The 27356-nt window shown below is 34.7% G+C and overlaps 1 protein-coding gene across 4 annotated transcripts in view; it reads right to left on the bottom strand.

Annotated features, from left to right (window-relative positions):
• The window catches only part of LOC110022145, a 24417-nt gene extending 11864 nt beyond the window's left edge, over positions 1-12553 (bottom strand). For 3 of the 4 annotated variants that reach the window (XM_020720953.1, XM_020720955.1, XM_020720954.1), the window contains exons 1-4: positions 11966-12553; positions 11077-11237; positions 9677-9733; positions 8107-8176 (exon numbers count right to left, since the gene is read on the bottom strand). In XM_020720953.1, coding sequence (XP_020576612.1) covers positions 8107-8176; positions 9677-9733; positions 11077-11237; positions 11966-12056 — 379 coding nt within the window. In that variant the 5' untranslated portion in view covers positions 12057-12553. The remainder of the gene's footprint in view (positions 1-8106; positions 8177-9676; positions 9734-11076; positions 11238-11965) is intronic. The other variant, XM_020720956.1, reaches the window with a different exon arrangement.
• Positions 12554-27356: the final 14803 nt, after the last annotated feature.

Below are 27356 nucleotides of genomic sequence, written 5' to 3'. Positions count from 1 at the left end.
GGGACTTCTTGCCTTTATTTTTTTTTTTTTTTGTAATCTTTTTTTTTTGTGCGAAATAAAATTCCCTATGAGGTTTTGGCTAAAAAAAAAGGCTAATTGGAATCAAAACTTGATCTCAACCACTAAGCAATTGGGGACATCAAATCAATATTTACCATTGCAATTCGCCACATCCACAACCAACTAAAAGATAATGGTAGCAAAAGGGAACCATTATAGTCGAAGTAAACGTAAATTTCCACAATATATTTTCCATTGGAACAAGTAAACCATCCATGGAAAAAATCCCTATCATTTTAGGAAGGCCTCATTTCTTTAAGAAGAAAGGGAGTGGTATATCGATAACAAGATATCAAAAATAGCTTCATCTACTATATCCATTAAGACATTACACTAAAAAAACTTTTTTTGTTGTTTTTTATTGCCCAATTTTAAATTTTGTGACATGCATGGAATTAGTAATCTAAGGCCAAAACATTGCTTTCAACTTTTGCCCCACTTAAATTTTAAAAAAAAACAAAATAATATAGGAAATCATAACAATAAGTTAATTTTAAAACTTCCAAATTTTTGGGACGGTTTGTTTGGTTTGAAGTATCAAATAATACATAGTAAAATAAATAGTGATTCAAAAACTCAAGAGTTGATTACCATTAAAGTAGCTACAAGGAACCCGTTTTTTCTGTTTGGTTTGGTTAAGAGAAGAGAATGAAGCTTTGTTAAAATGTAGCATTGAAATCAACTTCTTAACACAAATTAAAATATAGTAATAGCTAGCATTTATATCATTCAAGAGATGTTATTATAACTTAACAAATACAAAAAGCAGACATTTTAATGACAAAAATTTTCAATAAAAAATATAAGTTCCCATGGCTTTGATTTGATAAGAATACAATTCCATAAGCCAATCAATTTCAGTATAAATTCAAAGACATATCAAAATATAAAGTACAAATTCTCACTTCTAGATTTTTTTTCCTTCCTATTTATCTTTTAAAATCAAAGAATGTCATAATCCCTCCAAATAGAGCTTACGATCCAAGCATAAATCAATTTAAAAAAAATAGAATTTTCACAATTCCTCATTCAAATCTATGCTATTCTTTTGGATATAGAACTAATTGAAGGCAGCTATATCAAAGAGGGAGAAGCCAGTGAAGGAAAGAGAGGGATGATCAAAGATAGTCACTTCAAACAATCCACCCAAAATAGAGAATATACTAAAGAAGGAAAATAAGTCAGCTGAAGTCGTAATGTTTATTTACCAAAGGTCACTACTCCTTAACTTTAAAGAAGGCTTCTCACATTGCTAAAGAAATTGATAAGATAAAGGAAACACAAATGAAGCAAAGAGCTTATCTCGAGGAGGAGAGAAGTACAACAAAGATGCCACCATCATTACCATACACCACTAACCATCGGGCCATACCAAAGAAGAGTACAAAACCATCCTTATCAATGCGGATGCCTTAAAAACCCCTCTTCAGACAAGACCTCCAATGAGATGGTTGGGCTCAGGCTCAGGCTCTAAGACAAGCTACAACGTTGAAAATGATGGAAAAGAGGAAGAAAAGCACTTGACAAACCCATATAAAGGCCTTCCTATCATAGCAAACTTGATCTGAGAGCAAAGAAAATGTGAGAAATGAGGGAAGAGCAAGTGGTGCTACAAAGACAAGATGAGTGTTGATCATAAGAAAAGACTCAAAGATTTGGTTGCATTTCTTTTGCAAATAAAATGAGAGTTTTGAGAATTAATTGTAAAAGCTTCAAAATTTTATGTTGCAACTATTTTTCTTTAAAACCAAACACTTAATAGATTAAAATAGAGATAAATATTATGTTTCACAATTATAATATTTCAATAGCAAATAGCCACTAGAAGTATTGAATGGTCGAAACAATAACTTAGTTTAAAATTACAAAAGTGAATGATATTTGGAAAACCAAACAATGATAAAGAAAAGAAGAGATTAAGAGTTTTGAACTATTGCCAAGGAAAGAGAACAAATTTGAAGTTTTTAATCTTTTATTTCAACTTTTATAAGACATTAAATATTCCAAAAAATTTGATGTGCAAATCTTTGAAGAACTAACAAGATGGCAAGGGTTGGTAAACCAAATTAGAAGTACAAATAACTTTGAAACCGATTAAAATATCCTTATGACTAGAAATCATGTTTTACTGGAATACTTGAAAGAACCAGGTTTTGTTTACCGAACCTCAACAACAGCGAGTGAGCTAATTATCCTTGCTTTTACATGTTGAAAAAATTGCAACCTGAGTAGATTATTTGGTTTTCTATAAGGGACAACAATAGGTGGTGGTGGTGGTTACTGGTTAACCTATGGTAGTTGAAAGATCCCCATCAAGAGCAAGACTAGTAGAGATGGCCAGGGCTTTAGGAGGTGGTTGGGCTTTTGCTTGGGCCGTTGCAAAACCCACAAACTTGAAGGGAGGCCAATGTTCTGGAGAGAATATGGAAGAGAGAAAAGATGATTTCGAATAATATTTTTTATTTTTTATTGATTCAGGCTAAAAATTTTATAGCATATAGGCCTCTTAAAATTTTTATTTTACATTCATAAATCACTTTAAATAATGATAAGTAATCCATCAAAAATAGCTAACTGCTCCTAGATTCTCTCCTAATAAATGATCGACGCTTAAAATAATAAGGAAAAGATTAATGAATTTACATTAGTATCACTGATTCTCTCCAAATAATTTTCTCCCCTCTCCCCTCTCCACTCTCCCCACTCCCCACTCCCCTCTCCTTATTTGAATTTAAGAATTTCCATTTTGCAATTGAATTCGCATTCAATTTAAAGTTTCAAATCAATCCTTTCAAATTAACCATCCAAATAAAATTTGAGAGCATCCTGGATCATTACTCCACATTTTAACATTATTTGCACCAGCAAATGAACCCTTCTTTTCATTTACCTTTAGATTTGATTTTCTTTTATCTTGCATTCATGGAGATCTGAGCAAGCTAGGACAGTTAATTCTCCATCATTTGATACAAATCAACAACTAAGATGGTATTTCTCCCATTTTTTCATCAAGAATGGAGCTGTTGGCCCCGTAAAGTGCCTTCGCCATCTCCTCCTTTACAACCTTTTTTTTCGTTTGTCTTCTAAAGAAAAAACATCCCTAAGACAGTACCCCTTTCTAATGAATAGGGACTGCACGCCGTTACATGACATACAACCAATGATAAATTTCATAGATTCCTTCATCAACAAAATAATTAAGGAAAGAAAACCTAAACGTACATCATCAAGTGACCTAATAATCTTTAGTCTTTCCAAACAAACTCAAATACTAGGATTTTAAATATTCCGGTTAGCCCCAATCTCTCAACCAAGGTTCCAAAGAAAAAAATTATTTTCACTGCATAGATTCAAAATATAGTGTCAAGAATAGTATTTTTCACTTAAGCTTAAGGAAAAAAAAAAGTTTCCAAGCTTTCCTTACCACCATTTGCGAGCAACATTAAGAACATTGCAAGCTTTACTTCTATCACTTATGTGTTAAGTACATAAATAGAAGCAAGCATCCTTTTTTTTTTGGCTAATCAAATTTGACATCTGCTAGATACAATTTCTAGCAATCATTGAGCTTCCATACTGACATTTTGTAATAATGACATGGTGATCCGAGGCCTAGCTCCTTTGTGCCTAGACTTTCAATCTTATCCTTGTTTATAATAGTAAGCTGAAATTTTTGTCTCATAAAAAGTCTTACTACTTTTTTTCAAAAGCTATAGCTCTTGTGTTAGCTTCAAGGGCATCAACAACTCAAAAAAGAACTTCAATCTAGTATTAGCTTGAAGGGCCTCAATCCTTGAAAACCTATCACCTATTTCACAAATATAAATTTATTCAACAAATTTTATAAAGCAGTTGGATGACTGCCAAGTTGTACACTTTTTTTGTATCATAATTCAAAATGTTTTGGTTCCACTTTAGTTCTCTATCAAATTGAGCTTCTACTTAAAATATTTTGAACTTTTAGCGATGCCAAAGTGGAGAAATCATAGTACTTAGACTGAATTCCACCATATTAAAACATGTGAGAACAACTTTAAAAGAGGAAACGCAATTTTCTTTCTATTCGGACAATCAAAAACCATTAAATATGTTTCAAGAAGTTCAAGCCAATAATACATTACCTCGGCTTTAATTGTTCCAACGAAATAAGGTTACTTGAGGTTTTGCTTCAACCCTAAATGAAAGATCTCTCATTTAGGTAAACTTCTTGACTTCACTCCTGATTGAAGGGTTTTACACAATAGGCTGTTGCTTCTGCTAGAAGAGCATCGCAGCCATCCTTGAGGTCGTTTGTTCCATCATCATGATCATCCATTTCCTTAGCTATCTTTTCATTCATATAGAGAAGACCTTCTTCATTTACATACAATCTCTAGTCAAAGTCATAACACGGGCTCCATGGAATCACTAAGAGTATCCTTCAAAATCCTTAATTTAACCATGAAAATTGTGTTCCGAGAAACTAGTTCTGACAACAAATTATAACCAAGGTCTGTAGGAATTTATTTTAGGACTGGAAATTTTAATTGTATATCCGTATTAAGCATGCCGTGGCTGCTTATTTCCCAAGTATCAATACTAGAAAGAGAATACAACTTAGTGCTGCAGAAAAAAATAAGTACAATCTCTTATATAGATAACCAAGTCTATCAAATCTTAAAAACCCCATAGGAGGCTTTCAAGTCTCTTGAGATGACAAAAAATTGAAACCCTGAAAGGCATTCTTCACTAGCAAAAATCTCAGCAGCACTTCACGCCAAGCTTTAGAAACAACAATAGATACTTGATTATCGATATGGCATAGTAGAATTCAAAGGCCGATAAAGTGAAGAAAAGACAAAATTTTCAAGCCTAAAGTAAACATCAAAAATAAATAATAACTAACTCCATTAAAATAACACGTCTTGAAACCACCAAAAAAAAAAAGTAAACTTTAAGCAGAATTAAAAACTCCAATAACAACAAAAAAAAAAGATAACTGGCATGAACGATAAACTTTAAGCAGACTTGAATACTCCAATAACCTCGAAAAAACAAAGATAAAAGGCATGAACGATTAAGCAAGGCACCAGCACAAGCAGCTTCACAATAAGCTTTATTTGCTCAATAGAATAGAAATTTAATAAAAAATTATTTTCAAACTCGGCACATGTCATTACAATTTTAAATGTATTAATAAAAAACGTGCAATATCAGCACAGGCGTGATCACAAATATTCTGAAAAGCCATATTACCAGTTATGTACTGAGCCCACTATTGTACACCAATAACTGTTCAAGCTACTATTAGTGCTAATAGTGGAAATCTGCAGTACAATCACTCTAATGTAAAGAGAAAAAAATGCCTAAATTTAGTGAAAATTTGAAGATCATATGCAACATAGAATCATAAACATTATAAAACCAACTATAAGTTATCATAAAATGCTAAACATAAGCAATCATTCAAATTTAGCCGAACTATAAAGCTGATAGAAAGCATGAACCGACAAAGAAAATCTTAAAAAACTAACTGTTCCTAACAAACAACATATATTGCAATGACATCAAACGGATAATGCAGTCCAATTAAAGCGCAATGAAAATGATGGCATAGTTACCAAGCTGTGATGCCTGAGGAAACCAAAACCAGAACGAAAAACAAATATTATTGTTGAAATGACAAGACCCTTGAAAACATGAAATAATGACAACAAAACAATAATACAAACATAAAGGCACACCACGGACTCCAATAAAGACAGTAGCAGGTAGATCTGATGGAGGGGCTGTGGCAGCTGCTGGAGTGCTTGGGACGGTCTGCTGCAGCGTTGGGAAGAGCTAGAGATGGCTACAGCATAATGGGGGAAGGCCTAGGAGAGTTGCAGTCAGGTATGGATAGCTTGGGAGGGCTTATGGCAGGTTCTAAAAGAGCTGGAGGAAGTACGACAATGAGGGCAGCAAGCTGGCAGGAGGTAGGATGAGGTGGCCAGCAGCAGGAAGAAGGCCAGAGATTTGCGGAAAGATAAAATGTCTCGTCAGAGTCGAGCTACAGCCAAAGCACCACCCGAATCCTTGCGGACTGTTACCACCTCAGACGAGTTACAGCCGGAGCACATTCTCGCCGTCGAGTACAGCCCTCAGAGGGGAAGAACACCTCAATGGCAGTAAATAAAATCAACAATCATAAAAAAAAATTCACTTTCCTAAGCAAAAGCAGCACCTATATATAAGAGGGATTATGACTTACATTAGGCAATGCTTTCAATTAGGAAATAGAATAAAAAATGAAGCAATATAATAGGCAAGGATTTATAATAAGAGATTTCATGGGAAAGGAAAGAAACATTATGAGGGAAAATGAAAGAAAATGGGGGGAGAAGGGTTGGACCGCAGTAGCTGTAGCTGCTACGCGGCACTGTAGCAACTATAATGCCACAATCCGGGGAAGCTCCCGCGTCAATCTACAGGGGTTGAGGGAGCTTCAACTTCATCCGTCAAAGCTTTTAAGGAAGAAAAAATTTGGTGATGATGTCTTACGAAAAGATGGATGCAAGGGAACCCTAGCATAGGATTAGGGTAGGGTTAGCTCTAATAATACCAAATGATACAGAAGGAAACCTATACTAGAACGAAAAAGAAATACTAATGTTGAAATTGAAAGGATTACAGACATGTGAAATAACAACAACACAGACTCCAATAAGGGTTGTTGTAGCAGGTAAATCTGATGGAGGTGTTGCGGCAGCTGCTAGGTTGCCTAGGACGAACTACTGCAGCATTGGGAAGAGTTGGAGATGGCTACAGTAGGATGGGGGAAGGCCTGGGAGGGTTTCGGTCAAGACTTGATGGGGTGGGCTTATGGCAGGTTCTGGAAGGGCTGGAGGGAGATCGACAGCAGGTGGTAGGACAAGACGACCAGCAACAGGAAGAGGGTCGGAAGGTTGCGGAAAGATAAAATGTCCCGTTAGGGTCGTGCTATAACCAAAGCACCACGCGAACCTTTGGAGACTATCATCACCTCGCAGTCGAGTACAGCCCTTGGAGAGGAAGAGTGCCTCAAGGGCAATAATTGAAATCAACAATCATAAAAAAAAAACCCTCTTGAGCAAAAATAGCCCTTATATATATAAGAGGGATTAGGATTTTATATAAGGCGATGCTTTCAATTAGGAAATAAAAAAAAAGAAGAAATATAATAGGCAATGATTTATAATAGAGGATTTCATAGAAAAGAAAAAAAATATTAGGAGGAAAAAGGAAAGAAAATGGGGGAGAAAGTTTGGACCGCGGTTACTGCAGCTGCTACAATAACATGTCTATGACACTGTAGCAGCTACAGTGCCCGCGATCCGGGGAAGCTCCCACATCAAACTGGCAAGTTTCAGATGAAGACACAAGGGACTTAATGCAAAAAAATGTTATAGGAGCACAAGTATATGTCAAGAAAATCATCATAAAATATTTTAAATCTAAACTTTACTGTCAAATTAATTGAATCATTAGAATGTAATCTTGTTGTCAGTGGACAACGAAAATCATGACAATTTTTTTCCATACACTCAAACGCACGCACACCGCATATGCATGGCCTTAAACTCAGAACCTCTTAGTTGAAAGATAAAGCTCTCAACCACTAGAACATGATGACTTGCCTATAATTGAAAGAATAGTTCCACTCTTCCCTTAGCAAAAACAATAAAGCATTCCAAAAATCGAATAAAATATATAGAGTATGGATCATATCTAAAACATCCCAAATCAAAGAAGTACAATAAAAATTTTGTAATTGAAACTTCACTGAAGTGTATCAACATCTCATTAATCATAAAAGGTCATCTTGTTTGTTGTCATTAATATTACCTCATAGATTTCAGTGAAACTCAACATGAAGAGATTATGAAGTGGTTATTCACAAAGTTCCAAACCATAAATGGAACCATCCGGTTCAACAAAAAAAAAATGTTGAACATTTTAGACAGCATTCAACCACCAAACAAAATGAATGCAAAAAGTTAAATAAACATGAAGTAAAAAAAAAAAAAACTAGCAGTGATAAAATCTCACTTTCTCTAGAGAGTGATCCTCTCCCGCCCAAAACTACTGAGCTGCTTGTTCGAGTGATATCTGTATTCAACTGCAAAAAGAACACAATTTTAGCATCTACTCCAAATGAGTGATGGTATAGATAGCAAAACAGACCAGCTAACAAAGACATCAGCTTAAAACATAAATGCAATCACCAAAAAAAAATGAAAGTACAATTTTCATAACCGAAATAAATAGAGATCATTAACGCAGCTCTCCTAAAACTGTGTACAAGAGAATTGTATTAACAAAAATTGTTAGTGACATCAGCTTAAAACATAAATGCAATCACCAAAAAACAATGAAAGTACAATTTTCATAGCCGAAATAAATAGAGATCATTAACGCAGCTCTCCTAAAACTGTGTACAATAGAATCGTATTAACAAAAATTGTTACCACAAATATGAATCAATGTGATATCATTAAGCTGATCCTTGCAGCAAGGTGAATCATGATACCAATGCAAAGCATCAAAAAGGTTTATCCCAGACATTAATGGGGAGTCAGGTAAGCAATGTCAATAAGAAGAGAATAATGTTTCAATTATTAATGCCCAACTGGCAAACAAAACCAGAAGCCAAGGCAACTAGCTGTACCAAGCAGTAACTGAACAAGTAACAGCCTTGTTATCCATGTAAATTACTTCGGTAAGATATATACTCTCATAAGGGACGTGGGAATAGTCCATTTCACATACAGTATAACTTGACCATGCAAAGTGAGAGAGGGACAATAAAATTGTTCAGCACAAGATCTAGAAGATACAAAATGCCATCAAATTGATTCAAAAGATATAGTTATGGAGATTTTAGGTACCTTGGCAGCATTATTCTCATTCTCATTGTCCAACAGACAATTTCAAAAGAAAAAGAACCACAACACTTGCAGCATAAAAATCAAATTGCTGTTTGTTCGGATGCGTGACACATAGAAGTGTTCAGGATAATAGAAAGGAGGCCAGAGAATTTTAGACTAAATAGATGAATAATTTTTAATGAACCATGCTCTCATTAAAAAAAATCATACTTTTAAACCATGACCCCTAAGTTTTCAATAAGAAGGGCACACCTTCAAACAGTATACTACAATAACCACAACTGAGTCAAATATAACATGACAAACAAATGTGAAACGAAAATTGAAGATGCTGTGAAACATAGCAAAAACGTTGAAATGCAAAGTATAACAGGCAAACATATCACACTTAACCTACCCAACGAAGCTTAAAAACCTATACTTGATTAGGTGTTCCTGCGGAAGACAGTTCGGTGCCATTAAAATACTCATACTTCATTGAAGTTCTAATTCAAGTTAGATCCCTCAGTCTTTTGGTTATTTGGGCATGAATAAAAAACAAAACTAAATTTCATTGCAAACAAAGAAATCAAAATTTAATTATTTCAACTATGAGATTAAAGCTAAGTTGGCATCAGATGGTAAAAAATATGACATTCAGTATAAAGGTAAACAGCATTCTACTTGGAATATTTCAAACCAAATAAACATCTGATGCACAGGCACCAAACGTCAATAATAACAATACTAACCTGCAGGAAACTGCTTGCAAGATCATTGATTTCAGAGGAATAACCTAAGCCTTCACCCTGCAAGCATAAAAATTCACGTCAACGATAAAAAAAAGATTCATCACCATTACATGCACAACAAAATAATAGCACGTCAGAGTGTAAAAACAAAAACAAAACAAGTATCAACTGATAAGCTATTCAACTGCAACAGAACACATTATAGAAACAAGGCTATCGTGATAAAAGGGATAAGAAACATGAGAAGCTGTCACCAATTATTTTGAAATTTTTTCAATTATTGATTGAAACAACTTCTCATAACAAAAATTTAACAAAAAGTTTCTAATGTAATCAGTCACTAGCAGATATCTCACCCTTGTACAGTTTAAGGCAAAGCAAAGAAAAACCTTTCAGTCTTCCCTTATTCCAGAATGACCTCAAAATAGTAACAGATATTTTTTTTCAATAATAAATATATAATTTGATGACATTATTTAAAAAAAAAACTTTAGATTAAATCCAATGAAACATACACATTACTTCAAAACTAGGAAAACCAGGTCAAATAAATGGGCGAGTACCTGACAACTCTAAAAAAATGAAGCAATTCAAAATTAATGGCAATTTAGAATTCCAATGACCACTTTTCTTATGCAAGATTGGTCTTATTCACCATATCTATAAAATGTGTAAGTTGAATGCTATTTGGCTATTTAAAAATAATTATGAACTAAACTGAAACAATTCTTTATTTATAAAATAATTGTATGAATGCATCTCATAAAATGTAAGAACTAGAAGTAGATTCCTCCAACATGTTCTATTCTTTTAAAATTACATTTCATAATGCATTTTGTTTCTCATTTCTTTTAGTAGATAAATCTATGAAAAATTGTTCAAAAATAGCCTCAAAGGATTAGTTTTATTAATAATCAAGCTTGAACTATACCCCTCAAAACGGAAGTAATGCCTATGTAAGAAAAAATACTTTACATTGAGTCACTGACCGTCCATGTAATGCAATTTTAATCATTAAAAAAATAAATGACTGGTAATAGGTTATTCAAAAGCTATGACATACATCATTGAACAAAGCCAGAGCTAAAAGTTGAATAGATTGCATGAACTTTTTTTGGATGGTAAATATAGTAACAGTGAGCAAAATTGAAAATGATAATGCCAAGGACCAACAACAAAGAAAGCAGCTAGTTAAGTAGCATTGTCATAGTCACTGCATAAAAACTTTAAAATAAAAAAATATATAAACACTTTAGTTATTGCTGGTTTTTCATCAAAGGCAACAATGATGAATAAATTGAAGAATGCTGAAAAAAGCTTGACAGAACTCCAACAATATAATCCTTGAATTAAAACTGTGGTTCACAGAAAAGAGACAGTGGCATGAAAGAAAGATACACCTCTGATCTATACTGATGAGTTGGAAACGCATAATCTCCATCATGAAAATCATCAAATCCAGATTCATCACCATCATCTTCTAGGCCCCCAAGCTCCACTTCATTCATAGAACTGTTACCAAAGAACTCATACTGAGTAGCATCAAACCTAGCATCACCTGCTGCACAGAAGACAGCCTCAAAATAATAAAAAACTCAAACAAGACTATTCATTTACTAGGTGACTAAGCAGCATAAAAATAAAAATAAAAATAAAAAGAACCAGGTGCATTTCATAAAGTAAAATAGTATTGAGTAACCAACGAATATGATCCATCTTTATCCTACAATTCGGATCACCTAATAGAAAAAAGCAAAGTAAAATCCTAGATTTACTCCATGAAAGAAAAGTACTAGAATGATTTAAAGTACAGAATGATTTCTACTGGAGATTCAATGGATAGAAATATTCAAGTTGAAGCTGAAAATTAACAGCAAATGATGAAAATATAAATAAAAAAAATGTTTACTTTTGAAACAAACATCGTGCTTTAGAATTATTTATAAGAATAAATTTGAAGACTAATCGAGATGATTATAAGAATAAAAAAGGACTGATGAAATAAATGCACATGCTTGAACTTGAAAAAACAAAACATAAAGGTCATCAACCAGACCATACAAAAAATAAGTAAAAAACAATACTGAAATCATCGTTCAGAACTAAAATATCCATACCCTAAAAAGCATATTCAAAATAAGCCATAGAATTCTCAGCATCCTCTCGTGATGCATTCAAACAAATTATAAATAAAAAAATCTAGTAATTGAATTCAGCATTAATTCGATCTTTTCGAATTGGTCTGCAAACCGACAGAGAATAGTAAGACGAAAAAAATAGATGGCCTACCCGCGCCACCATCCAACACTTCAAGCTCTGCATCGCGCTGAATATTATCGGAAATCCCGCCCTCCCGATCAAACTCCACTAAGTTTTCCATCCCACTTCCCTTACAACCACAAATCCTTCAATCCAGGAAAATATAAAGAAACAAAAATAGCATTCAAGAGCGCAACGACAAAAACAAGCATAAACTAAACGATCTAGATGGGGGAAAAAGGAACCCTAGAACCGACTCCTGAATCAAACTTCCCCGAACAAATTCAGATCTGCTAAAACGGCAAAAAGGAGTTCAAAAGCAAGAAGAAGGCAAATAAATCACAGAAATAGAAGAAAAAAAAAACCCTTTTTGGCAGAGATTTATCCTATTAGTTCTAATTCTAACTACAAAAACGGTAGAATACGTAAACGAATCGGAACGAAAGCGTATATAATAATTTCTGGAGGCAAAGATGATTGGGGGACTCGAGATTCTAGGGTTTGAGAAGGGCAGGATCTTTCACTAAAACAATTCCTCTCCTCCCCTCTCTTCAGACTCGCACGCCCCACGCCGCCATCAGCCTACCCATCATCTCCTATTGCTGGAGGGAGGTTAACGGGGCATATATCATCCCAGGTCTTAATGCTGATTTAAAGTAACACCATGAATAAAATGTGCACTTATCAATTTAATTAAATTTAATTATTTAAAGTAAAGTTTGTTTACTTTAACTGGCCATAATTTAAATTTGGAGAGCATAAATACATTATTCATACCATAAACTAAACAACAGATTTAGGGGTCTCTATACATATGATGTGTTGGCAGGGAAAGGGATAGGTTGGGAAAATTTTTCTTATTTTTATTTTCTAAGTATACATGCATATGAGTGGTTGTGCATATATCACCTTATTTTTGAGTGGTTGTGCATATATCACCTTATTTTTGGGGTAATCACACATATAATACTCAAAAGTTAGTTAATAAAAAAATTAAAACTTACTTTATTTTCAAATTTCTTGTCTTAAAAATTCATTACAAATATGAGGATATAGTGATCATTTTCTTAAATTTTTGTTGAGTTATTAATTTTATGCTCGTAAAAGAGGTTGAAACTGACATTACGGGTGTAAAAGAGCCGAGTTGATTTGAGTCAAAGCTAACTTGAGCTTAGCTCGATTACTAAATGCTCAACTCAGTTAAAACTTGAACTTGATTGTTTAAGTCAAGTTCATAAAGATAACTTAAGCTTGTCTTCTCCCTAAATCATAATACTTAAATTCAAAATTGCATATAAATAAAGTTGAGACAATAGCTTGTGGGAAATCATTATGATTGTCAGCTTATATATTCAAGATAAAAATAAGGGTAAAAAAATGAGATTTAAGATTTTGTAATGCAGTCAAAAGTTAGAAAGGCTTTACTATAGGAGGATATAGGCTACTTGTAGAGATTGAGTGGAGAGAGTTCATAGCATAGATATAGTTGGTTGTATAAGGCATCAATTGATCGAAGGCCTCTAGCCATTAAATGAAAAGGAAAGTAAGGGCGGAACGAGCCTCTTTTTTTAGGGTGGCAGGGAATTAGGGCAATGAAGAACAGTGATATTTCATGAGGGGCAAAATTAATATTTCATGAGGAGTAAATGAGTAAAAGACCAAATCGTCCTCCCATATAAGTAAAAATTTGAATTTGAGTGGGTCAATTGCCCCCCACGTAGTCAGGGCTGTCAAAACGGCTTGTTGTTCGCGAACAGTTCATATTTGTCTCATTCAGAAACTCGTGTTTGATTTTTCACTAAGTTAACGAGTTGAAAACGAACAATTTTGTTTGCACTCGATTTATAAACGAGTCGAACACGAACGAATATTTATTCCTTCGTGTTCGGCTCATTTTGGCTCGAAATATATATATATCAATTAAAATTATTAATCAAAAAAATAGGATAAAAATATATTGAATTATATTTAAATGAATATTTTAATATAAATAATAAGATTTAAATCTAGCCCCAACTCTTAACATTCTACGACTGCATGACCAAGGTTGTCAAAACAACTATTTGTTCACGAACATCTCGTATTCGGCTCACAATGAGCCGAACACGAACTCATTTTTTTTTTCAAAATATAAACAAGCTGAACACAAACAGTGGTATTATTTTAACGAGTCGAACAGGAGCTGAGCCTGAGCTCGCTCATGTTCAATTAGTTTACACCCTTAGCCTTGGGACCTTTCTCGGTTCGCCTCTGATGGAAAGTAAGATTAGAATTCTACATAGAAGGCACTTAAATGGAAAGAATCTCGTGGTGTGAGAGAATTGTGGATTTAAGTTGATACCATCCTCTTGCTGGATTTACTCCAACTAGAGCTTGAGGTAAATGGAGAAGCTTAATTATTCAAAATCAACTTTGAGCTTAATCTTATTGCTTGATAAGCTTGGTTCGAGAGTTGTGCTGAGTCCGTTCACAAGCCAATTCAACTTACAAACCTAGGCCCTAACTAACTTCTAGCTCCAAGAAAAACCAAGAACAAAGCATTTCTAGCGGCATAATTATTAAATAAAAATACAATTACAATCTAAATTGTACAGCAAATAAGCCCTCATATTCATTTACCAAAACCACTTTATCAAGATAATGGTTGGTTAAAATACTACTCTTGGTTTGAAAAACATACTATTTTAATACATAAAAAATGTGTCAGTACGAATCTTAAAAAAATTTGACGACCGATAGAAGAGATTACGAGGCATTCTTGGACCCGCAAAGGACGATCTGAAATCTTGCGCCTGGCTAGTTGGCTCATATAGGCCGGAAGAAAGGTAATCTCCAAACAAACATAATTCGACCATTCTTCTAAAATTTCACCAACACACGACTCCCGCGGATGAGTCCGATAGCTTTCCCTCTACCAGGTCGGGCATTCGAGCCAAAGCGTCTGAGTCCAAAGCAACCAACCGGAGTTATCCAGCCTGTCTTTACAAGCATAAACCCTCAAGAACTAGTCTTATCAATAGTATCTTTGGGTCCTCAGAGAATGGTAGCCCAACCACAAAAGACCATGTAGAGGCCTCCATGGGCTCCGCCTTATCAAATCGGATGCCTCCTTGGGGTCCCGACACCATCTGGTTGAGAGCCTTTCCAGTCTCTCCACCCTATATTTATAACTAAAGTCAATGGTATTATATTTTAACGAGTCGAACATCAGCAACAACATAAAGTTTTCTTACGGACAGAGGACATGTTTTGGATAATTAAATTAATTAACATTAAAAATTCATAATTATATATTAAAAATAATCATAAATAAATAAATAACAGAAAAATATAATTTCTCCTCTGATGTTTTAGTTAGTCTATGAGTAAAAGGTCAGCGAAGATTCATGATTGTTTGGGTTAAAATGAAAGAGTTATGAAGTGTAAACGCTAAGGGTATGATTGTAATTTTGGAATATTTTACACTTTATCCTTAATTTTTAGGATTAAACCGGAGGGAAGGGCTTTAAATTATGATGATTAACCCACTGAAGTGATTCAAATGCAAATGGTAATTAGGGTAGCAACTCATTCATGTTATTTTCTATAAAGGGCAAAATTGTAATTACTTGAATTGGTGTGAATGAGAAGAAATGAGAATTTGGATGATTCAAAAGTAAGAGGTATTAATTGGAAGATCAATAAGCTATTAATTTGAACTTCTTTATTAGTGATTAAAGAAAGTCCAATTCATTCAATAAGGATTAAGCACACCTTATAAGCTTAGTAGTGAGTTACGTTAAATCTAATATCATTCGAGGAATAGTTAAAGAAAAGAATATGAGCAATAATAAAACACATTAAAACACTACAAGTTGAAACCTAATTGAGGGGCAAGGTGTAAAACTCCCTAATGGTCCAACATATCCCTAAGAATGGTTACTCATACAACTCTTAATATGACATGAAGTGAACAATCATTTGCCTTACTCATAGGCTAACAAAGATATCAAGATTACGCTGAGCACAGTTGCAGCCAAAAAGACTTCTAATGTAATTAGGATGATCAACTCAGCAATATTAGCAAAGCTAAAATGAACTTAAAATGGTCTAGAAGATTCTAAGGTTGTTTGGGGTCATTCTTTGAACACCTTTGCAAGATTTTATACATTTTAGAGGACATTCGAGTTTGTTATAATTTTTCGAGGAAAATCATCTACAAAATTTAAGGATCCGTCATTATATGATTTGGGACCTTTAATTTTGCATGTTAATAAAAATACCCTATTACAAATTATCCTACAGTAAAACCCAATGCTCAAGGGTATAAGTCTTGGATATGGTATTCAGACCCTTGTGGGCAACTGAGGATATTTAAAATATAACGGTATATTGATCATCAAGCAGGACTATAAGTTAGATGGTTCGGGCTGCAAGCTAATGATGCAAAATGCTTCTGGTGTTAAATATAGGATAAAAGAATAGCATCTCGTAGCCCGAGGATCTTCAGAAGGGTACATGACCGATGGTATTATTCACCAACACTTAGTGAGAAGCTGCCCTTGCTTTCTTAGGTTGTTGGTAGCTCTAGCCCGATCAAAGTGATTAACTGATGGACTACCTGATTTACAATATATATATATATATATATGTATATATATAAATAGGTAGACACACACACGCGCACGCATAAAAGCTGATGATGCTTAGCTCACCTATCACTTAGAGTCTCCATACATGCCAAAATTATACCAACAAAAAAATATTTTCTCGTGACAATACTATTTTTTGCTGTTAAGTAAAAGTTTAAATATTTAATGCCTCGCAAATTAAGAAATTTGGATGTTACATTCTACAAGTCCAATTGTTAATCACTTTGACTAGGTCAGGAGTTGCCCTCCTTTGATCGTTCTGTAGGTAGCTTCTACCCAATGTTGGAGGGGACAAAGCACACAATTGCTTATGGTTGCCTATGGAGGTCCCTTGAGAATTATGAGTCTGATATGAACTTATAGCCAGCTCTGATCTTTCATATACATGACAACTGGTTTTCTCACACATAAACATGTTCATATCCCCTCGCGACTTGCTTAATCTTTATAATATTATAATATGCTCATGGTACTAACCCTTTTTGCAACATCGGTAGGAATCACAGGTATGCATGTTTACTTTACTTTCATAATACTTTTATCGTTCTTTAACTTACACGTGATTTGTTATATTTGCACAGACCCCTAGGGTAGACAACAATAAGACACTTGTTTATGAGGTACCCTACGACAAGCCCTTGACTCAACAATAATGCATGTTCACACATAAACCTTAAACCCATAACCATCACGGCAAGGAGCTCGGTGCAAATTGCAAGCGGATGAACGAGAACTTAAGACGGCGGTCATGATTCGACGTTGAGCAGATCTACTTCAACAAAACTTTGCTTAGTATCAAATACCATAAATCCATAGAACTTCGAGGATGTCTGCCTAGTGCGACATAAATCCTCACTATATATTTAGGACTTTGCACAATTATTTTATACTGTATTAGTCCTAAACTTTTTTTAGGATTTTGAGGTAGTCCGTTCGGTACGACGTAAATCCTCCTATTTTCATATGTTATTTATATGATCATATATTGTGCAAGTGTAAGCCCTAAATTTTAAATAATCGACAGGAGTAAACATCAAATAATTTCATTCCCAAAATGTGAAATCAAATAGTAAGATAGTTTGAGAAGTCACTGAGGTTTTTCCTCAGAATCTGTGACAGAACTTTTGCTCATTTGGCCTCCAAAATAAATGTTCACACTTGATCTATTCCCACTTGATTTTTCTATGTATAACCTTGAAAACTAAACTTTGAATCCCTAAAGACGAAACAATTGATCATTATTGATAGTTTTCTTAAGTGACTTCGGTCATTTAAGATGAAATTAACTATAGGGGTTTGCCGCTATTGAGAATCTAGAACCCATATAATATAAATCATATCTAATATTCAATATTAGGTAAGGAACCTGTCATTCACATAAAATGTTTACATACCAAACAAATGTCATAAATTGTTTAGGTTATATAATTGAACTCACCGCCAAGCAGTATGTCTATCTCCCATAATAATGTATTACTTGTGGTATCATGTTCAGTTACGTAAACTATTAAATATATGAGATTTATTCGGTCTCATTTTTTTCAATTATCAAAATATTATTTTCAAAACAAAAATTATATACGTATGTTAAATTAAATTATTTTCAAAAGCAACCGACAAAATTCCCATCTGGCTAGTGGTGACTGCCAATGCAATATTTCAAACCCAAAAAGATAATTTCTGAAAAAGGTCGGTTGACGGGCTTTCATAGGCTTCGATCCCTATTAGGTCGAATGCCTCCTTGGGATCCTGACCCGTCTAACCAGACGTTTTTCCAGGCTTCCAGCCCTATGTTTATGTACTTATCAAAATACCCTTGTTGTATCTTCGTATTCTAGGGGTACATAATATAATTCTACCCCATCCATATAAATAAGGGTTCATTTCTTGAATAAATGTTACTCAATTTTACTATTTTATACTGTGCTTTTGCTCTCTATATCCTCCTCTCTCTCTCTCTCTCTTTCCCGTGTTCTATTCCTTGGGTGTGTCTCCCAAATGATTTTGGATTCAGCATAGAACTTTACAAATCATTCATACAATAAAATTTAAGCAAATATGAATGCTTCTACAGAACCATTGCTTTGTATTTTGTGCTTTAAGGACCAATGTAGGCACCTTAAACATCAAACATTAATATTTAGCAATATTCACTTTATCAAATACTATAATTGCTGGGCCTCAAACCTCATATGAAAAAGTGAAAGGTTGTGTTAGACATTTGACAACTAAAAATTTTTATCAAAAATATCATAACATGAATCCTTATGGAAAAACACAATTCATTTACCCAATCCAACTTAGTGGGACAAGAACTTATTGTTGTTGTTGTAAGTAAGAAATACTCTTCATAGATTCATAGATTGGTCGATTCAATTTTGACTCCTTCCACACAAATAGTCAAAACAAAAGATTAGCAGGCGTCTCTTTTCTTTTTTTTCTTCTTTTTCTCGAAGAAAACCTCTCTCGCACAAAATGAATCTAATTCAAAGTCTGAATGAGTAGACCGAAAACATCTCAAGCGAGTCATTCTACAGCTAGCTCAACCCAATTCAATTTTATTTCAACTAAACATTGAATGAATTTGAATTTTTATGTGGTGCTTATGTAATATTATAATGAAATGTTTGTAAAGACTTGTTATTGCTTAATTTTACGTTGCAAAGATAATGCGAGCTCCCCTATGATTAGTGAATTATGAAAGATATATGTGTGCGATGTAATATTTTTTATATGTTTTTACACAAATTAAAATAGTAATTTATGAAATTTAAAAAATATCACACGAAAATTAAAATAGATGACAATGCAAAAATTCTTGGTTCAAACTTTGGAATGGTGCAAAAATTTCGAGTTTTATGCTTCTTTTGAAATGCCGGTTTCGTTCATCAAATTTTTATTTAGAAGTCGTGTTCTTTGAATTGAACGTGACTAGCACCAATCTAAAATGATGAAAATTTGTCGTTCTTGTGAAGAATTAGGGGAGATGTCCGTCTCCCCATATTTCACTAAGCGAAAATTTTTGTTGAGGTCGATGTTCGCTCCAACCGAGCGAAACTTCACCAACTTCTCACACAAAATTTTATCCGTCGACCTTCTTAATATTGTATGAAGGAAAGAATAGGTAATTGAAGGTTGTCTTTTTCTAAAATAAAAACAGAATTCGTCACACGACATTTTGATTTTTTGGTAAAACAAAAACTGTAGTTATATAAATATGCACTTTGATCACATAAAAAGTGCATTTAGATTATTATTTATTTTTAATTGTCTTTCTCCCAACAAAAGCCAGAGTCCATATACAAGTTGTTACTGGACAACAGACGCAATGCACAGCAGAAACAGAGGGAAAAAAAAATGAAAACGAAACTTCTTGTGCACCGCGTCCGTTTGTCCGGACGTAGTGCACCGCGTCCGTTTGTCCGGACGAACGCAAGTTACGTCCGGACTCTGAACATAATATTTCTCCTATATATGACAATAGGTCAGACCAAGTTGAATGTGTCATAAATATTTTGCCCAATATATATTTTGAAAGAAATTGAATTATCTTCTAATTCATCACACATAGATAATAAATTATTAGAGACGGAATATCATCATCGTATTTTCATTTAATTTGATAGCTTTTTTTAACATAAGAAACTAAAAATTTCTGAAACTAATAAATTATTAGAGACGGTTAAAAAAAATATCATCATCGTATTTTCATTTAATTTGATGGCTTTTTTTAACATAAGAAACTAAAAATTTCTGAAAATTTGTACAAAAAAGAAAAAAAATTTAAATTTAAAAAAAATTTATTTTAAATATAACTACTTATAAAAATGATTAAAAAGTAAAATAATTAAAATATTAAAAAATTATATTTAACTAATGTTATGTATCATAATATAAAGAAAACATTCTGATAAAAATATAAAACATTAACATGAGTTTTCTCGATGTCATCATAATTAGGAGAAAATATTTTGTGCGGATACTGCACGTTCGGACTTCTAATCGCCGATGACTACATTGTTATACAGGACGATGTGACCTCCGGTGGTGGACCGTCGTGAGCACCAATTTATAGGCCGACAAAAGTGATGGCAACTGGGGGCAGGTAAGCAATTAGAAAATATAAATTTTTTTTTAAAAAAAAACCTTTGTTGAAAGCTTTTACTTTTTACGATCATGATTAGAATAATGACATTTAAAAGTTAACTTTTATGGACTTTAATTTAGGATTAAGAGCAGAGGACTAATTAAAATTAGGGTCGCGGGACACGAATTCTGGAGCCGATAAAATCAAGCGCCGACCATATCCATCTAGGAGAGGGGATCTCGTTAATGGCCATGTGTGAGCCACGTGTTCAAATTTGTACGGTCACAATGGAAGGTGACGTATGGCGTTGGAACTGCTGATAATCCCACCATTAAGGATCGGAATCGAAGCGACCGGATTTCATATTCCGAGTCCGTCCGATTTAAATTTCAAATTTTATAATATTAAATTAGTTCCCGATTATTTATACAAAATTATTTTAATTTTAAAATTTATAAAAATATCGAAATAATCTCCCAACTCTTTCAAGATTAAATTATAATGATTTTAATTAGAACTATTTTAGCTCAATTTAAAAAAGTCTTTCATTATTTGAAACTCCAAATTTTAATGTTTTCGGATGACGACGTTGATCTCGCCCGAAAGTAGGGGGCAATTGATACGTAATTAATAAATCCATGTCAAACACAAATCTTGAGGCATCAGACGATCTTGAGATAATTTTTTGAGCAGAAAACATCCAAACTTTAATCAAAAGTCATACAGAGCTCAGATTCAGACGATCTTGAGATAATTTTTTGAGCAGAAAACAAAAGTCATTTTGAGGCACCAAACTTTAATCAAAAGTCATACAGAGCTCAGATTTCAGCGAACTTATAGACAAAATGACCAGCTCGACAAGGCAGGCCCAATAGTATCAAAATTTGTCTAATATAAGCCAAATCAAGTTAAGATCAAGCCATTAAACAAATTTGGAAAGCTTTACGAGCATATTTGGAGGGTCAAATATGACGAGTTTATATTCGAATCGAGCGTCTCGATAAGATGAATCCAACGAGCCCAATATCGCTTAATTCTGACATCGTTAAGAAACTAAAATATTCATCAAAGATCGTCTGATCAAAGAAATTTTCTTGGACCGTCCGATAAAAGTGGTTCATATTCATGCATTAATTGTACATGTTGTTCTATAAATAAAGCTCCACTCCTCACATGAGGGGGGAGGAGAGCTTGAGATTTGAGGAAGAGCTTAAAGCTTCGAGAATGAACTGAAGTTCAACGTCGCCATAGCCGACTGTCATCGACCACCACTGACATCTGTTGACCACTGACGAATGTCGTTGACTTTCGACGATTGTCGTTGACTTTCGTCGATCATCGTCAACCACCATCAACCGTCGTCAATCATCGCCAATCTCCGTCGACCATCACCGAACACTGTCAATCGCCGCGAACCACTGTTGACTATCACCAACCGGATGTCGTCAATTGTTATCGGTCGTCGCTTGTTCATAACAACAAATTCATCAGCATATGAATGTTGTAACATGAAAAACCTATTACCCTTTTCCATTCAGATATAGTTTTTGCTATCTTTTTTGTTATAGCAAAACATCACTTTCATGATTTTTGTGTGATTGCGTACACCAATTTTTATATGCATTATATTATATCAAGCAGGTCGTCTGCAGGGAGTCATATCATATATATGCAGACACACAAGTACAATAAAAAGGGGGAGCATGTGATGATTTACATGCTAACTTTTGCATGTAGATGTTGCTTAGATCTTCCATTAGGCATGGCTCGGGCACGTTACATATATATAGTTTTTTGTGCTAACATATTTTTGTGCAGGTTGAGTCCTTTTTTATTTTCATATGTACTTTTTAGAGTCATTAAGAGAGACTTGTAGCAGAAATAAGATACGGACATAGGTTTCAAGACATTTAGCGCAGGAGCCACATGATGAGAGGACCAGAAACTGATGCACATGTCATGTATCTTGACTTCAAATTTGATATTAATGTATAAGTTTATGACCGAGCATGTATATGCAGAGTATGACCGCTATTTTTCTTTTAGAAGATATGTTGCCGACCCAGCGGCACTCTGCCTCTATATTCTTTTATTTGTGTCTTGTTTTTTTGTTTTGTGACTACTTTAGTTCTGTGCTTTCTTTTTGGATTGTTGCATATTTGGGTTGTCACGATAAATACAGCATAGGTTCTTTAAGAACAATTAAAATTTAAAGTTTTTGTAGAATCTTAATAATAAAATATTAAATATAATTAAAATTTAGGGTTAAAATATTCCAAAATTTTAAAACCTGCACTTTTTTTTTCTATATGACCTTCAGAGTGATTTTAAAATGGTTTGCATGACTATCACCCAATCATGATTAATAAGGCCTTCACGCCATAATATTATAGTAGATAATTGCATCATGCTTCAATATACCCAGGGAGAATTTCTTGTGTTTCTTCATACATGACTGGCTCAGCATATATTTATATTCAGGTGGTCGTTTAATGCGTTTAGGGTGTTAAGAGGCTCTCGACCCAAACAAGTGTAAGACCTTTTGTTGGGAGCATTTCCAGCCTTGTAGTTGAACATCTCTTTCTCTTCATTTCATGTTGCATCCTTGTCATTTCGGCAAGTATAAGTCTCATCTCTTGAAGCTCCACCTGAAAGTCATAGGATAGAGTTTTGTTCATTTGACCTTAGGGCTACCGAGGTCCCTATGGACGACTCAATTCATGGTTTGCTGATCGGGGATCTCTGGACGTATTGGGTCGACTATTTCATGACCAAGTAGACTTATGGGCCTAGTGGCTTGGAATGATAAGTCTGTAGTACCTGACCCAACTACCTCTACCTTTTAAGATTATTCTACCCTTCGTCTTGCTGAAACCCATCGAGCCCTATCGCTCTTTTTGACTTCATTGATATCATCTTGATGGTTTAATCATCGATGAAGTATTGGTCGTTTGGGATATAGTGATTCACCTTCTGTCTTGATGGTGCGACCTCTGATGTATAGGAAAATCACTATAGATGTGATTTTGGTTATTCGTAGTCTCTATATGTCGACAAACTGATGCCCATTTGGGATGTGAGATACTCTCTCTCTTCCATGTAACTTAACGAGAGCTTTGAAAGCATCAGTGTTGTCATATGAAAAAACCATCATTTTATGGCCTATCTTCAGGTTCATGTAATATAAGCGACTCATTTTTTTTTTGGAGAATTCTTGGGTCTCCCCCAATATGTAATTAACTAGAAAGATGTGTTCCTCTGAAAGACTCTTGACCCCAGAACAAGAATATTCTTTTTGTTATCCAATTATGGGTGGCTTATGTGAGGATTCTCTTCTTGGATGTTGTATTTTGAGGTACTTCAATCTGTTCATGTTCGAGCGTATATTTTTGACCCATCACATTAGGATTACCCATATATAAGTTTTTCGCATGAGGATTGCCTGTATATAAGCTTTCTGTTTGTTTTTTTTATCAGTTTGTTTATTTGTGGTCGTGTATCCTTTTTTTTATTCCTCTCCTCTTCGAATCATTTATATGATTCAGGATTTATTCAAATAATAGAATTAAATTATGACATATAAATTGAGAAGCTGGCAAGTTCGTGTATATAAAAAGAACCGAGAAAACAATCATTACTGGGGTGATTTTCGTAACGAGATCTCATGTTCAATCGTGGGGTTTATCTGGGAGGCCCTTTGTTTTCTTGTGATGACCTTATCTGGTGACTTCATTCTGTGGGTTATCAGGCATTCTCATAAGCGACAACGTACTTATTAGCCATCTCTAACAAATCGACCAAGCTCTGTGGCTCTATGAGATCGAGATCGAAGCAGAACCTCTCCAACCTTATTCTCCATGTCAATGAGACTCAGGCCATGTCAAGTTTCAAATCTTTTATCTCAAAATTTTCCCTCTGGAACCTTGCAATAAACGATCACATGCTCTAATCAGCTCCTTGTTTCAGTTGCCTCAGGGATCGAGTGCTCTTTTTAGGCCTTAGAGTGCTAAAGAACTGAACTAGAAAAAGTCTTTTGAATTTTGCAAAACAGATGATCACTCCTGTTGATAACCCGTTAAACCATCTTAGTGCAGATGATCACAGCGCTGCGAAGAACAACCCACACTTGAGAGCGCAAAAAGATTTTTAGCAGGCATATGGAGGATTCCAATGACGCAAGGTGTTTGTTGAAATTCAATTGTCCTTTTGTATGGATTAAGGGCAGTCATTTTGAACTTCTATAAGGGTTCAACTGCTGATACTTGTAGCAAGAAGACATTCTCCGACTGTCTCTATGCCTCAGTTTGTATCAGCCAGTATTTCTCCTTGGGGGATGATCCGACATTATCCTGATATAATCCATAATCGAGCTTCTTCTGTAGGCATATCCTTCTTCTCCAGTTGTTTGTCAGTGGTTCCCCTTGAGGGGGGTTGAGTGCCTCTTGTTGAGCCAATCCTCCTTCCGGAAACAGGAACGCCGCTAGGGTAGCAACCGCTCTAAGCACTTCTGTGAATTGTCCTGACATCTTGTTGGTGATCTGGGCCCTCAAGTCTTGCAGGTCATGCTGGACAAATTCTTCCATGAACTCCCTATTGTATGTTCCTTCTGCTACGTTCCTCTATTCTCCATGTTTTTGTTATTAAAGCTCTTGTTCTTTGTTGATGACATGTTTCCATATTTATCGTACCTTTAAGGATGTTGAATCTAAAAACGTCTGGAAAACATACCCAAGGTATAGAGCGTTAGAGAGATAAGTAGAGGATAAGAGAGCACCTAAGTGGAAATAAAGAGAGTGCAACCTTCGTTAATACCATAGACCCTCTATATATAAGCATAAGTCCCATCATTACAACAAAACATATTAGTCACCTCATCATTGACTTTTCAGATGGACTTTTAAGTCATGACAAAGTTATTCGCAAGTAATAAGATCAGGGGGCCTGATTCGATTGATAAACGTTTATTGATTGTCGCGTATGTTAGACACTGGGGACCGCTCCCCCATTCGCAATCGCGATCTCCCGCGCCCGAACCTGCCTTCCCACTCCTGATGTTCGCGAAACCTTTTCCCGCCTCCCTCAATTTCGCAAATCAGCGCCCGATCCCGCTCCCGATCGTGAAGAGTCGCGTCCCTTCGCCAGAAACCTCTCCCGCCTCCTCTATTTCGCGAAGAGAAGCATCCCTTCGCTCCATTCTCTTCGTGATAAAAGGAGAGGCTCTCCTTCAGATCTAGTGGATACGAAGTCACGGTGTTCTTCTTTGGTTTTCTTCAGGATAGAGAAAAGTTTCCTCGGGGCAGAGGAAGAGAAGTGCAAGAAATAGTTCTTTGCGGCAGAAGGAAGAAGAAAGAAGAAGATTGTTCTCTCTAGGCTTCTTCATGGTGGCTTGTGGCATAATAGAAATTGGATTTATTTCTCTTGTACGTGTTTCTTCTTAGGTGTATCTCGGTGTAGAGAGAGAAGAACAGAGAGAGCAACGAAGAGTGAGAGATTCCTCTTGTAAGTCGAGGTGATCGACTGGTGTAAATTCCTCAATTAGTAAAATTCTCTGCAACTCTGTGAATGTAGGCAATTTGCCGAACCACGTAAATTTGTGTGTTCTTTTGGTGTGAATTTTCTCGTGCTATTTTATTCACTTCGTCATCGATCGTTTTAAATTTCATATATACCACAACACAGTAAGCCTCGAATCGATCAATATCTAATTCAAAAGGATGCTTCATGTCGATCGTCCTGAGGGCTGATCATCGCCCCGCGAGAAATTTCCTAACATGTTCCACCGATCGCCTGAACAAGACAACTCTCTTGCCATCGTCCAGCCCGAAACAGTCATCAACAGCTACGCTAGATCAATCTTTTCTTCCTCCTAAGCCATTCATTTGTCTTGAGATTCGTGTTGACATATTATATATATATATATATATATTCAAACACAATAATAATTTTTTTCCTATGTTTTTTAGGTAAAAATTTTTATGTCTCATGTATATTTTCTTTGTTATGGGGTCGTAATTTTGGTTGCATGTATAAAAAACTTGAGCATAAGATCCTTCACTTGAAGGACTGAAGTGCTACAAAACTAGTATCATTTGTGCAACTTTTATTTATTTAAGAGTGAATTTTAACATAAAATTATAATGCAAAAAATATCTTTATTATCTTTTTTTCCTATCTTTTTTAGGTAAAAACTTTTATGTCTCGTGTATATTTTCTTTGTTATGGGGTCGTAATTTTGGTTGCATGTATATAAAACTTGTCCATAAGATCCTTCCCTTGAAGGACTGAAATGCAAAAAATATCTTTATTATCCCAACTTTTCCAATAAATAAATAAAATAATTTAAATAGTAAATATTCTAATTCAGTAATATACAAGTAAATCTCCCCCTAAAAAGATATTAATAACATGGGATAGTCTTTTCCTATATGCCAAGCAAATAACTTTTTGAAAAAGATGAAGTTATCCTACGCCTCCAGCCTTCAGAAGATTTTATGGAAGTGTGAACGGAGGAGTCGGTTCATGAAGGCAATGAGTCAACCGTCGCCGTTAGACAGCTTATTTTTTTTTTTTTAAGAAACCTTGCGAAAAAGTCAGAGAGAAAATTTTGAAGGTAGCAGCTGGAATTGGGTGCATTGACTCAAGGTGTGTTTGAAGATAAGTGACTTATCTGGAAACGTGGATCGTAGATTCGACCCGCATTATA

Source organism: Phalaenopsis equestris, unplaced genomic scaffold (genome assembly GCF_001263595.1).
Source record: "Phalaenopsis equestris unplaced genomic scaffold, ASM126359v1 Scaffold000174, whole genome shotgun sequence".
NCBI classification, from domain to species: Eukaryota; Viridiplantae; Streptophyta; class Magnoliopsida; order Asparagales; family Orchidaceae; genus Phalaenopsis; species Phalaenopsis equestris.
This window is presented reverse-complemented; position numbering and strand designations above follow the sequence as displayed.